At 44.7% G+C, this 12,370-nt stretch overlaps 1 protein-coding gene across 3 annotated transcripts in view; it reads right to left on the bottom strand.

Moving 5' to 3' along the window:
- BEND2 (BEN domain containing 2) overlaps nt 1-12,370 on the bottom strand; it is a 90,412-nt gene that overhangs the window by 34,791 nt on the left and 43,251 nt on the right. For all 3 annotated transcript variants that reach the window (XM_069757329.1, XM_069757328.1, XM_069757330.1), the window contains 2 exons: nt 11,011-11,082; nt 6,675-6,749 (listed from right to left, as the gene is read on the bottom strand). In XM_069757329.1, the coding sequence (XP_069613430.1) occupies nt 6,675-6,749; nt 11,011-11,082 (147 nt within the window). The remainder of the gene's footprint in view (nt 1-6,674; nt 6,750-11,010; nt 11,083-12,370) is intronic.

Below are 12,370 nucleotides of genomic sequence, written 5' to 3'. Positions count from 1 at the left end.
CATCTATGGTAGATACACGAGGAAGACGGTTTTCTCGCTTTTATCATAGTCTGGATGACGCTGTGAGAAAAGCCCGCGTCCTTCAGGACCGCGGCCTCAACGGCCATACCATTAAATTCAGAGACCGAGAATTCGGGTGGAAGAGGGGCCCCTGCGAAAGAAGATCCGGATGATCCGGTAGTCTCCATGGAACGTCCGATAGCCTGTTCACTAGTTCTGCATACCAGGCCCTGCGAGGCCAATCTGGAGCTACCAAGAGTACAGGGACCCCTTCTGACTTGATCTTTTTTACAACGCTTGGGATCAAGGGAAGGGGTGGGAACAGATAAGGCATCTGGAACTGGGCCCACGAGACCACGAGAGCGTTGCATCCAACGGCCATCGGATCCCGAGATCTGGAAACGTACTGGGGAACCTTGTGGTTTGCTCGGGAAGCCATTAAGTCGACGTCTGGAACGTCCCACCTCTGACAAATCTGGTTGAAGATTGAGGGGAGAAGAGACCACTCGCCCGCCATGAGGCCTTGGTGACTGAGGAAGTCGGCTTCCCAATTATCCACCCATGGGATGTGGACGGCTGATATAGAGGGAACGTGGTTCTCCGCCCAGCGCAGAATTTTTGCCATTTCCATCATGACCTGTCTGCTGCGAGTCAATCCCTGATGGTTTATGTAAGCCACGGCTGTGGCGTTGTCTGACTGAATGCGGACCGGCTTTCCGGAGAGGAGGGACTGCCAGCGGACGAGGGCTAGAAAGATGGCTCTGATTTCCAAAAAGGTTGATAGCAGTCCAGGGGCCCTGGGCCGTGAGGTGGAGGAAGACCGCTCCCCATCCCTGGAGGCTGGCGTCGGTGATGACCTGCCAGCGGAGGGGAAGAAATGACCTCCCGCACAGAATGGGTGTGGATAGGGTCCACCAAGTGAGAGACTGCTTTACCTTTGGAGGGAGGTGAAGCGGGCGGTCCAGGGAAAGTGGGTTCCTGTCCCAGGCAGCCAGAAGGGCCAGCTGGATGGGGCGAGAGTGGAACTGAGCATAGGGAACCGCTTCCATGGAAGCGACCATTTTCCCCAGAACCCTCATGGCGAGGCGGAGAGGCAGAGGGTTCGGGCCCTTTAGTGCTCTGATACCCCGACGAAGAAAAAGGAACTTCTCCTTGGGGAGGAAGACCTGAGCCTGAGAGGTGTCGAATTCCATGCCCAGGAACTCCAGATGTTGGGTTGGAATAAAGGAGGACTTCTGATAGTTGATTATCCAGCCGAGGCAAATAAGCGTGTCCAGAGTAAGCTGGAGGCTCTGGCAGCAATCCCGACGAGACAAACCCTTGATCAGGAGTAGTCGGTGTATGGGATTACTAGAATCCCCTTTGAGCGCAGAATGGCCATGACCGCTGCCATGACCTTCGTAAAGACCCTGGGAGCAGACGCCAGACCGAAAGGGAGAGCCGTGAACTGGTAATGATGTTCTCTGATCACGAAACGGAGGAACCTCTGATGCTGTACGCAAACAGGTTTGAGTGAAAACCCAAAAAAACCTCGTGATAAGAGACCGGAACTATAACTCCTGAAGCGAGGAGGGAATCGACGGCCTGGAGAAGCCCTGGGAGATGGGAGGACTGTTTGGGAGGACGAGAGAGAAAGAAACGTCTTCCTGGGTGCGGAGAAAATTCTATCTTGTAGCCTGAGGTGACGATCTCCCTGACCCAGGCGTCGTCAACTACTGATAGCCAAACCTCCGAGAACAGAAGAAGCCGGCCTCCCACCCTGGAAGGATTTCCAGGTGGGGGTGAACCGTCATTTATTAGAATATCTGTGGCCTCGAGGTCCAGAAGGATTTGAGGAGCGGCTCTTAGTTCTCCAGTGCGGGGGGAGGCCTGAAGGAAGGTTTCCTCCTTTCTCTTTGGGAGGAAGACCGGTCCTGGCGAGTGGGGTTTCCTGAGGAGGTAAAGGACCGTAAGGGACGAAAGGACTGGGGGCCCTTCTTATTCAAGGGGCATCTAGGCTTGGACTGAGGTAAGGAGGTACTCTTACCACCCGTAGCGTCCGAGATCATTTGATCCAGCTGCGTGCCGAAGCGTCTGGAGCACTGGAAGGGCAGGCCAGCGAGGGATTTTTTAGAAGCGGGATCTGCATTCCACGCTTTATGCCAGAGAACTCGGCGAATGGCCACAATGTTACTGTTAGCCCTCGCCGACCAAGCAGCTGCACCCAGGGAGGCATTCATGAGATATTTACCCGCAAGAGAAATCTGATCCGCCAAATCAGACAGTTCCTCAGTAGGAGCTGAGGCTAAAATGCCTCTGTGCAGGGTCTTGGCCCAGGCAGACACAGCTTTCGCTGCCCATGAAGAGGCAAAACTAGGACAGAGGGAGGCTCCAGAAGCTTCAAACGCCGATTTGGATAATGCCGATTCGTCTGTCCGTGGGATCCTTAAGAGGTGCTGCGTCCAGAAAAGAAAACAGTCTGTGAGGATAATCTAGACACAGGCGGGTCGACCTTAGGAGACTCGGACCATTTGCTAACAAGGCCTGAGTGAAAAGGGTATAAAACATCCAGCCGTTTCCTGCCAGGGAAACGTTTTCCAGGGTTTTCCCAGTGTCTAGACGTAGTGTTGTCAAACTCCTTGTGATTGGGAAAGACTCTAGAGGGACGTTTAATCCGTTTAAATGAAACGATTAAATGATCTGAAGATCTGCTACCTGTAGTTGAGGATCGCGTCAGGAGCCCTTGGGTAGTAAGAAGGGTCCTGGATGTGAGAATGCTCCTTCCCGCGCCATACCACGGCGCCGAAGACAGTGTCAACCCTTTAGAAAGGGGGGAGGTCACCCACCGTCTTCCTCTCGGGGATGAGGGGGGGATAGGGCAAGGACTGGCCACCAAGAATAGTCACCCTGATACACCTGAAGGGTGACAGGGTACGAAGTCCTGCCCAGCAGGTCCGAAAGGGTGCGATGTGGGCGATACCACACTGCTCTCTCAGTCGCTTAATGTGGGGAAAACAGGGTGAGAGAACTGCACCCTGTTACCCTGAAGGAAAAATCTGAAAAATAAAGGGGAAATGATTAACAACACACAACAAATCCCTGTAAAAATAAATGCGGATCTGGTGTTAGATCCAGGTCCGCCTCCTACAGACACTAAGTAAAAACTGAGTTGCCTGGTGCCTGTCGGAGGGTGTATACTGCCGGGGAAGAGTTAGTTCTTCTTTATTTGCACAGTGTCAGCCTCCTAGTGACAGCAGCATACACCCATGGTTACCTGTGTCCCCCAATGAAGCGAGAAAGAAAGCCAGATTAATGATTGCAAAGACATGAACAGTCTATAATTTTAAGGATAGGTTAATTTTAACATTGAGAGATAGAATATAAAAAATAAAATCCAGAAAATCACATTGTATAAATTACATAAATTTGCATTTTGCAGTGAGAAATAAGTATTTGATCCCTCACCAACCATTAAGAGTTCTGGCTCCCACAGACACGTTACGCACTCCTAATCAACTCGTTACCTGCATTAAAGACAGCTGTCTTACATAGTCACCTTAACAAAAGACTCCTGTCCACAGACTCAATTAATCAGTCAGACTCTAACATCTACAACATGGGCAAGACCAAAGAGCTTTATAAGGATGTCAGGGACACGATGATAGACCTGCACAAAGCTGGAATGGGTTACAAAACCATAAGAAAGACACTGGGTGAAAAGGAGACAACTGTTGGTGCAATAGTAAGAAAATGGAAGAAATACAAAATGACTCCAATCGACATCGATCTGGGGCACCATGGAAAATCTTACCTAATGGGGTACCTTTGATCATAAGGAAGGTGAGAGATCAGCCTAAGACTACACGGGGGGAACTTGTTAATTATCTCAAGGCAGCTGAGACCACAGACACCGAGAAAACCATGTCTTTGTCAGTGGGCAAACTTACAAAATTAGCAAGGAATCAAAAACTTATTTCCCCCAATATATTATGTATGTATGTATGTATGTATGTATGTATGTATGTATGTATGTATGTATGTATGTGTATATATTGTAGCGTGGCTAAAGGTTGTATAGTCGATGGGAGGTATGTATCACAGAGAAGGCTTGTCGCTGTGATGTAACCCGGAGTGTTTTCTTTAGTACACATAAAGCAATAAGGAATTGTTTAGTATATTTGGGTCCGGGTTACGGGTAGCTATGAGAGATGGGAGGGTCTGGTTACCCATATACCTCACCCCTGGGTAAGGGGCATAACCGTGCATATCTATGTTTGTTTCAGGACCTGTGGTGATGTCAGAACCACATGTCTAATCATGTGATGGGTTCCTGGGTGTGGTTACACCTATGTAAAGAGGTGTGTGTGTAGCACACAGAGAGTGTGTTTGGGAGTCTGCAAGAGTGGACAGACTTCTATGTGTCCTGGCTGGAGAGTGGCCTGTGTGTTGGACGGTTCCAAGTGGGGACAAACGTCCTGAACAGCACACAGAGACCATATTTAGGCTGGAGAGCCTATGCGCTGGACATGCCACAGCCTGTATGCCTACAGGTCTGAGAGAGAGCGGAGCTCTAATATGGACATTGAGGATTCAACTGTCTGAAGTAAGACTGTTTACCTGTTGTTCCTGTTGCTATGTGGTTTATGGAGCAATAAACCTGTGAACTTTTAATGAAACGTGCCTCCAGAGTGTCATCCGCCGCACCTGAGCGAGTACAATCCCTACAATATATATATATATATATATATATATATATATATACACATACACACACATACATACATACACACATACACACACATACATACATACACACACACACACACACAGTACAGACCAAAATTTAAAGATTTTTCTGTATTTTCATGACTATGAAAATTGTACATTCACACTGAAGGCATCAAAGCTATGAATTAAAACGTGGAGTTATATACTTAACAAAAAAGTGTGAAACACCTGAAAATATGTCTTATATTCTAGGTTCTTCAAAGTAGCCACCTTTTGCTTTGATGACTGCTTTGCACACTCTTGGCATTCTCTTGATGAGCTTCAAGAGGTAGTCACCGGGAATGGTCTTCCAACCATCTTGAAGGAGTTCCCAGAGATGCTTAGCACTTGTTGGCCCTTTTCCCTTCACTTTGCGGTCCAGCTCACCCCAAACCATCTCGATTGGGTTCAGGTCGGTGACTGTGGAGGCCAGGTCATCTGGCGTAGCACCCCATCACTCTCTTTCTTGGTCAAATAGCCCTTACACAGCCTGGAGGTGTGTTTGGGGTCATTGTCCTGTTGAAAAATAAATGATGGTCCAACTAAACGCAAACCGGATGGAACAGCATGCTGCTGCAAGATGCTGTGGTAGCCATGCTGGTTCAGTATGCCTTCAATTTTGAATAAATCCCCAACAGCGTCACTAGCAAAGCACCCCCACACCATCACACCTCCTCCTCCATGCTTCACAGTGGGAACCAGGCATGTAGAGTCCATTCGTTCACCTTTTCTGCGTCGCACAAAGACACAGTGGTGGGAACCAAAGATCTCAATTTTGGACTCATCAGACCAAAGCACAGATTTCCACTGGTATAATGTCTATTCCTTGTGTTCTTTATCCCAAACAAGTCTCTTCTGCTTGTTGCCTGTCCTTAGCAGTGGTTTCCTAGCAGCTGTTTTACCATGAAGGCCTGCTGCACAAAGTCTCCTCTTAACAGTTGTTGTAGAGATGTGTCTGCTGCTAGAACTCTGTGTGGCATTGACCTGGTCTCTAATCTGAGATGCTGTTAACCTGCGATTTCTAAGGCTGGTGACTTGGATAAACATCCTCAGAAGCAGAGGTGACTCTAGGTCTTCCTTTCCTGGGACAGTCCTCATGTGAGCCAGTTTTTTTGTAGCGCTTAATGGTTTTTGCCACTGCACTTGGGGACACTTTCAAATTTTCCCAATTTTTCGGACTGACTGACCTTCATTTCTTAAAGTAATGATGGCCACTCATTTTTCTTAACTTGGCTGCTTTTTTTCTTGCCTTAATATAGATTCCAACAGTCTATTCAGTAGGACTATCAGCTGGGTATCCACCTTACTTCTGCACAACACAACTGATGGTCCCAACCCAATTTAGAAGGCAAGAAATCCCACTTATTAAACCCAACAGGGCACACCTGTGAAGTGAAAACCATTCCCGGTAACTACCTCTTGAAGCTCATCAAGAGAATGCCAAGAGTGTGCAAAACAGTCATCAAAGCAAAAGGTGGCTACTTTGAAGAACCTAGAATATAAGACATAATTTCAGTTGTTTCACACTTTTTTGTTAAGTATATAATTTCACATGTGTTAATTCATAGTTTGGATGCCTTCAGTGTGAATGTACACTTTTCATAGTCATGAAAATACAGGAAAATCTTTAAATGAGGTGGTGTGTCCAAACTTTTGGTCTGTACTAGTATATATATATATATATATATATATATATATATATATACATATCTCCATTGTACAGTGATATTGTGCACCTTTTATACTCATAGGGCACAGTAAAATTAATGGAATATTCATTTTACATCTAAAAGGCAGTGTGTTAATTTCTGGATTTTAATTCAGACAGAATGCCTCATCTTTGCAAACAAAGTATTTGTCTGCTGCTAACTTTTGATGTTTGGGAGTAGACTTGCTGAAAACGAGAGCAGTAATTGTGTTTTCTATACCTGGCAATAGCTGAGCACTTCTGTGAGTGTAGGCAGTTGTTCTCCAGCGTAAGACACATCTGAAATTACGCTTGCCTGATGATGAAAGATAGCACATATGATTTGTTTGCATTTGCAGTAAATATAACAAGTCAATAAAATAAAAATGAGTTACAGGTAAAAAATGGACAGAGCTTATTCAATATTCTGTTAAAGAAAACAGAGGTGTTACATGTTCTGCATCATTTAATCACGGAGACACAATGTTAGATCTTGTGGGTTCATGCTGTTTTGTTTGGGTTCCTCTGCTAACATAAAATCTATAATTTCTTAAATTGGTGGTCCAGGATTTAACAATGTATTACCTATCCATAGGATAGTGGAAGGAATCCAGTCGGCACTATTGATCGTCTATATTGTGATGCCTTGTGGCTTTAAATCAGAATTTTAAGATTGGTGGGAGTCCGACACCTGGCACCCAAACCGATCAACTGAAAAGTGCTCCAGCAGCGGCCAAATATAAGCAGCATAGGGGGCAACACAGCAACCCCATACATTGCTTACTGTATACCGCTGCAGAGTCTGCACTTTAGCTTCCATTCAAGTGATGGGTATTGGACCTCCAACTATCTCATATTGATGATCTATTTTACTGAAAGGTTAATATTCACTAAAGGGAACATGACTGCTGAATCAACACATATAAAGTAATTATATATCTGCATATGTTTTTTAAAGGGAATCTGTCATCAGGTCCTCACTATGTAATCTGAGAGAACCATGAAGTACGGGCAGGAGACCCGGAATTAAAATATCACTGCTTTCTCTGCATCGCTTCTAGCAGTTCTCTGAATGCTGAGCTCTGTATAACCCTGCCCACACCACTGATTGGCAGTTTTCTGCCAATCAGTGATGGGGGCGGGATTACACAGAGAAGGAGGACTACATGGCATGAAATAAATAGTCCTCTAATAATAATCTCCAGCAGTTAACACATTGATTTCATTGAAACTACAACAAGGTCTCTGCACCAAAATCAGGCCGTTCTATCAGAGGCTGATTACAGGCAAACCCATTGTGTGGGAAGTTTACAGTATATAGTGATACTCGGTTATTCAAACTTCTTTCGCCACATATCCAAAGGACTTTGACAAGTCGAAAAGGAGTGCACTAAGGCGGACAAGTCTTGAAGGAATGTGGCTACATGTCTACTGTGCATAGCTGAAGTGGACATCTACCTACATGCCAGAGGGTTCAGGTCACACTGACCAAAGTTGTGACATTTACACAAAGAGCCGGGCTGCAAAGTCCTGGGAGGAGAGAATGAGGCCAGATCAGGGATCTCAAATCACACCTCAGTGGGCATGCTATCAGCAGACAGGGAAAGACTAGTCCAGCTTTTAGACTAGTCAAGGTCCTTTATATATTCATTGACATTTATTTTTAGGGAAGAGTCAGATGGCTGTATAACTTGGATGAGGATCGCAACGCAATGCTCAAACTGCCCGTCGGCTTTCCCGAGCCAAGCTAGACAGCATGTCTTTCCATGAAGTGATTACGCTCAGGCAGGGAGGAGCTGACAGCCAGTCCAAGCATTACGTTGCGATCCTCGTCTGAGTTATACGGCCATCCGACTCTTCCTTAAATATGCCCAGTGATCGAACATTGAATGATAATTCGATGACATAAAAATGATCAGCAGCACATCCTTTTTTGTAAACAGTCATTTGGCTGTCGTGACTAATTAAATCTGTAAGTTGGGTGGGCTGCAGGAAAATTCTTCATGGTGAACAATGCAGATGTGCATTGCAGATTAACTCCTTAATCCCATATGCGATATGATGTACTATCCCGTCGAGGTGACCTGGGACTTAATTCCCAGTGACGGGATAGTACGTCATTTGCGATCGGCCGCGATCACGGGGGAAGCGAGGCCGATCGCGGCCGGGTGTCAGCTGACTATCGCAGCTGACATCCGGCACTATGTGCCAGGAGCGGTCACAGACCGCCCCTGGCACATTAACCCCCGGAACACTGTGATCAAACATGATCGCAGCGTTCCGGTGGTACAGGGAAGCATTGCGCAGGGAGGGGGTTCCCTGCGTGCTTCCCTGAAACCCTCGGTACAAGGCGATGTGCTCACCTTGTACCGAGCGTCTCCTCCCTGCAGGCCCCGGATCCAAAATGGTCGCAGGGCTACATCTGGGTCCTGCAGGGAGGTGGCTTACCAGCGCCTGCTCAGAGCAAGCGCTGGTAAGCCTGCAGCCCTGCATGTCAGATCGCTGATCTGACACAGTGCCCTGCAAAGTGTCAGATCAGCGATCTGACCCTATAGTGTGATGTCCCCCCCTGGGACAACGTTATAAAGTAAAAAAAATATTCAAATGTGTAAAAAAAAAAAAAAAATCCTAAATAAAGAAAATAAAGAAATTCATAAATAGCTGGTTTTTGGTCATTCTGCTTCACAAAAAAAATCGGATTAATAAGCCATCAAAAAATATCACGTGCCCGAAAAAGTTACCAATAAAAACGTCAACTCGTCCCGCAAAAATCATGACTCTGTGGACCAAAATATGGAAAAATTATTGCTCTCAAAATGTGAAGATGCAAAAACTATTCTTTTGCAATAAAAAGCGTCTTTTAGTCTGTGACGGCTGTCAATCATAAAAATCCGCTTAAAAAACGCTATAAAAGTACATCTAACCCCCTTCATCACCCCCTTAGTTAGGGAAAAATAATAAAATTAAAAAAAAATGTATTTATTTCCATTTTCCCATTAGGGATAGGGCTAGGGTTAGAGTTAGGGCTAGGGTTAGAGTTAGGGTTAGAGTTAGGGTTAGGGCTAGGGATAGGGATGGGGCTAGGGTTAGGGTTTCAGTTAGAATTGGGGTGTTTCCACTGTTTAGGCACATCAGGGGCTCTCCAAACGAAACATGGCGTCCGATCTCAATTCCAGCCAATTCTGCATTGAAAAAGTAAAACAATGGTCCTTCCCTTCCGAGCTCTCCCGTGCGCCCAAACAGGGGTTTACCCCAACATATGGGGTATCAGCCTACTCAGGACAAATTGCACAACAACTTTTGGGGTCCAATTTCTTCTCTTACCCTTGGGAAAATAAAAAATTGGGGGCAAAAAGATCATTTTTGTGGAAAAATATGATTTTTTATTTTTATGGCTCTGCATTATAAACTTCTGTGAAGCACTTGGTGGGTCAAAGTGCTCACCAAACATCTAGATAAGTTCTTTAGGGGGTCTACTTTCCAAAATAGTGTCACTTGTGGGGTTTTTCAATGTTTAGGTACATCAGTGGCTCTCCAAACGCAACATGTGGTCCCATCTCAATTCCAGTCAATTTGGCATTGAAAAGTCAAATAGCGCTCCTTCCTTTCCGAGCTCTGCCATGCGCCCAAACAGTGGATTACCCCCACATGTGGGGTATCGGCGTACTCAGAACAAATGGCGCAACAACTTTTGGGGTCCGTTTTCTCCTGTTACCCTTGGTAAAATAAAACAAATTGGAGCTGAAGTAAATTTTGTGTGAAAAAAAGTTAAATGTTCGTTTTTATTTAAACATTCCAAAAATTCCTGTGAAACACCTGAAGGGTTAATAAACTTCTTGAATGTGGTTTTGAGCACCTTGAGGGGTGCAGTTTTTAGAATGGTGTCAGACTTGGTTATTTTCAATCAAATAGACCCCTCAAAATGACTTCAAATGAGATGTGATCCCTAAAAAAAATGGTGTTGTAAAAATGAGAAATTGCTGGACAACTTTTAACCCTTGTAACTCGCTAACAAAAAAAATTTTGGTTCCAAAATTGTGCTGATGTAAAGTAGACATGTGGGAAATGTTACTTATTAAGTATTTTGTGTGACATATCTCTGAATTTTTATGCCCTTAAATCACAAAGTTGGAAAATTGCAAAATTTTAAAATTTTTTGCCAAATTTCCATTTTTTTCCACAAATAAACGCAGGTAATATCAAAGAAATTTTACCACTATCATGAAGTAAAATATGTCACGAAAAAACAGTGTCAGAATCAGCGGGATCCGTTGAAGCGTTCCAGAGTTATAACCTCATAAAGGGACAGTGGTCAGAATTGTAAAAATTGGCCCGGTCATTAACGTGCAAACCACCCTTGGGGCTTACGGGGTTAAACAATTAAAAGGGGTGCGGAATCATCCAACCCTGCTAGATTAATCCACAACATGACTCATGCAAACACTGAGAGAAGTGAATAATAAAAGAAGCATAATACAACATTCAGTGGTAATTCATATTAGATATATCAATGATATGAAATCACTATCACGAAAATATTTCCATAGCCATTAAAAAGAAAACATAAGACCACTTACATTCTCATATTCTGCCTCATAATCATACTCTAGATTGTTAATCTCTTCATATTCTTCACCCTGCACAGACATCTGCATGTGTAACAACAAAAGCAAAGGGATAATGTTAAAAATGGTAAGCGTTCCAAAACAACAAGCAACAAAAAGAAAGCAAAGATAAATGTGTTCAGAGGGAAAAATATAAATAATAAAAAAATCAGAGACTAAATTAAAATAAATGAATGACCTATGCAGTGAACACGTGCTATACCAAATGAAAGATCTCTTCTTCTGGTCACTAAGGGTATGTTCAGTTCCACCCAGATATTATTTCATACATGTCAACAGTGTTGCATAGGCGTAAATGTATGTCCAGATTGCAAGTTTACCGCAATTGGGTGTACAATTACAGCCCAGGAATGGCGTATTTGTGCCATCCACAGCAGGTGCTGGCTGTTATACATATAGTCAGTTCCAATTCCAGCACTAACTCCCCACAAAGTGGAAGTAACTCCAGCAAGTGAGGAGTCTGACAGAGGGTGATCCCTCCCCGTTTCGCCAATCCTGCAGAGTCATCACGGGTGCTGATGGTTTGCCATGATAACCGAAACCCTAATGACAGCCTCTGAATCTGCTATGTACCTCAGCTGGAGTCTATTAGGCTACCTGTGAACGCTGAGCAGCCAGGTAATGCATTGCATAAATAGAATGACGTATTATCAATTGGACTTTGATCACATGTTCAAGAACCCTTGTGGGACTAGTAAGTATTGTTTTAAAAGGAACCGGTCGCCTACAAAACTTTATTTACCTGCAGATATATTGGTAATCTACAAGTAAAAGGCGTTTTCAACATGTTTGGCTGGTTGCTGGAAACTTGGCTACAGAGAGAAAATTAAGTAGTCTCCATGTAGCAGGTTGCTTGCAGTCATCAGGTGCTGCAGGGAGCTGTAACATTCATTGCTCCCTACATGGTCTATGCGCTGTTTTCACTCCATCTGATCTTGACGGAGCCTACTACGCGGACACACTGCACAGTAAGCCGTCAATCAAGGTACAAGGAGAGGAGAGAGGATACAGCTGCTGCTCACTGTATGGTGAATGGTGACTGTAGCCGCTCCCTGCATCGCCACTATGACTGGAAGCGAGCGGCTACAAGTAGAATTTCACTGTGTAGCTGGTCCGCCAGTAAGCCCACCAGACAGGAGTTAAATGCTATTTACCTGTAGATTACCACTATATGGGAAAGTAAAAAGTGTTTCCACAATCATCAGGCAGTCATAGCCGGCAAAGGATTTTCTACAAACTATTACATATGAAAATTTTATTTATGCTAAAGTTAATATGTAAAATTACTTTTGAGCCCCTGCAATGAGGAGGC

The sequence above is a fragment of the Ranitomeya imitator genome, chromosome 3, assembly GCF_032444005.1.
Source record: "Ranitomeya imitator isolate aRanImi1 chromosome 3, aRanImi1.pri, whole genome shotgun sequence".
NCBI lineage: Eukaryota > Metazoa > Chordata > Amphibia > Anura > Dendrobatidae > Ranitomeya > Ranitomeya imitator.
The sequence above is the reverse complement of the archived record's forward strand: the minus strand, read 5'-3'. Positions and strand labels throughout refer to the sequence as shown.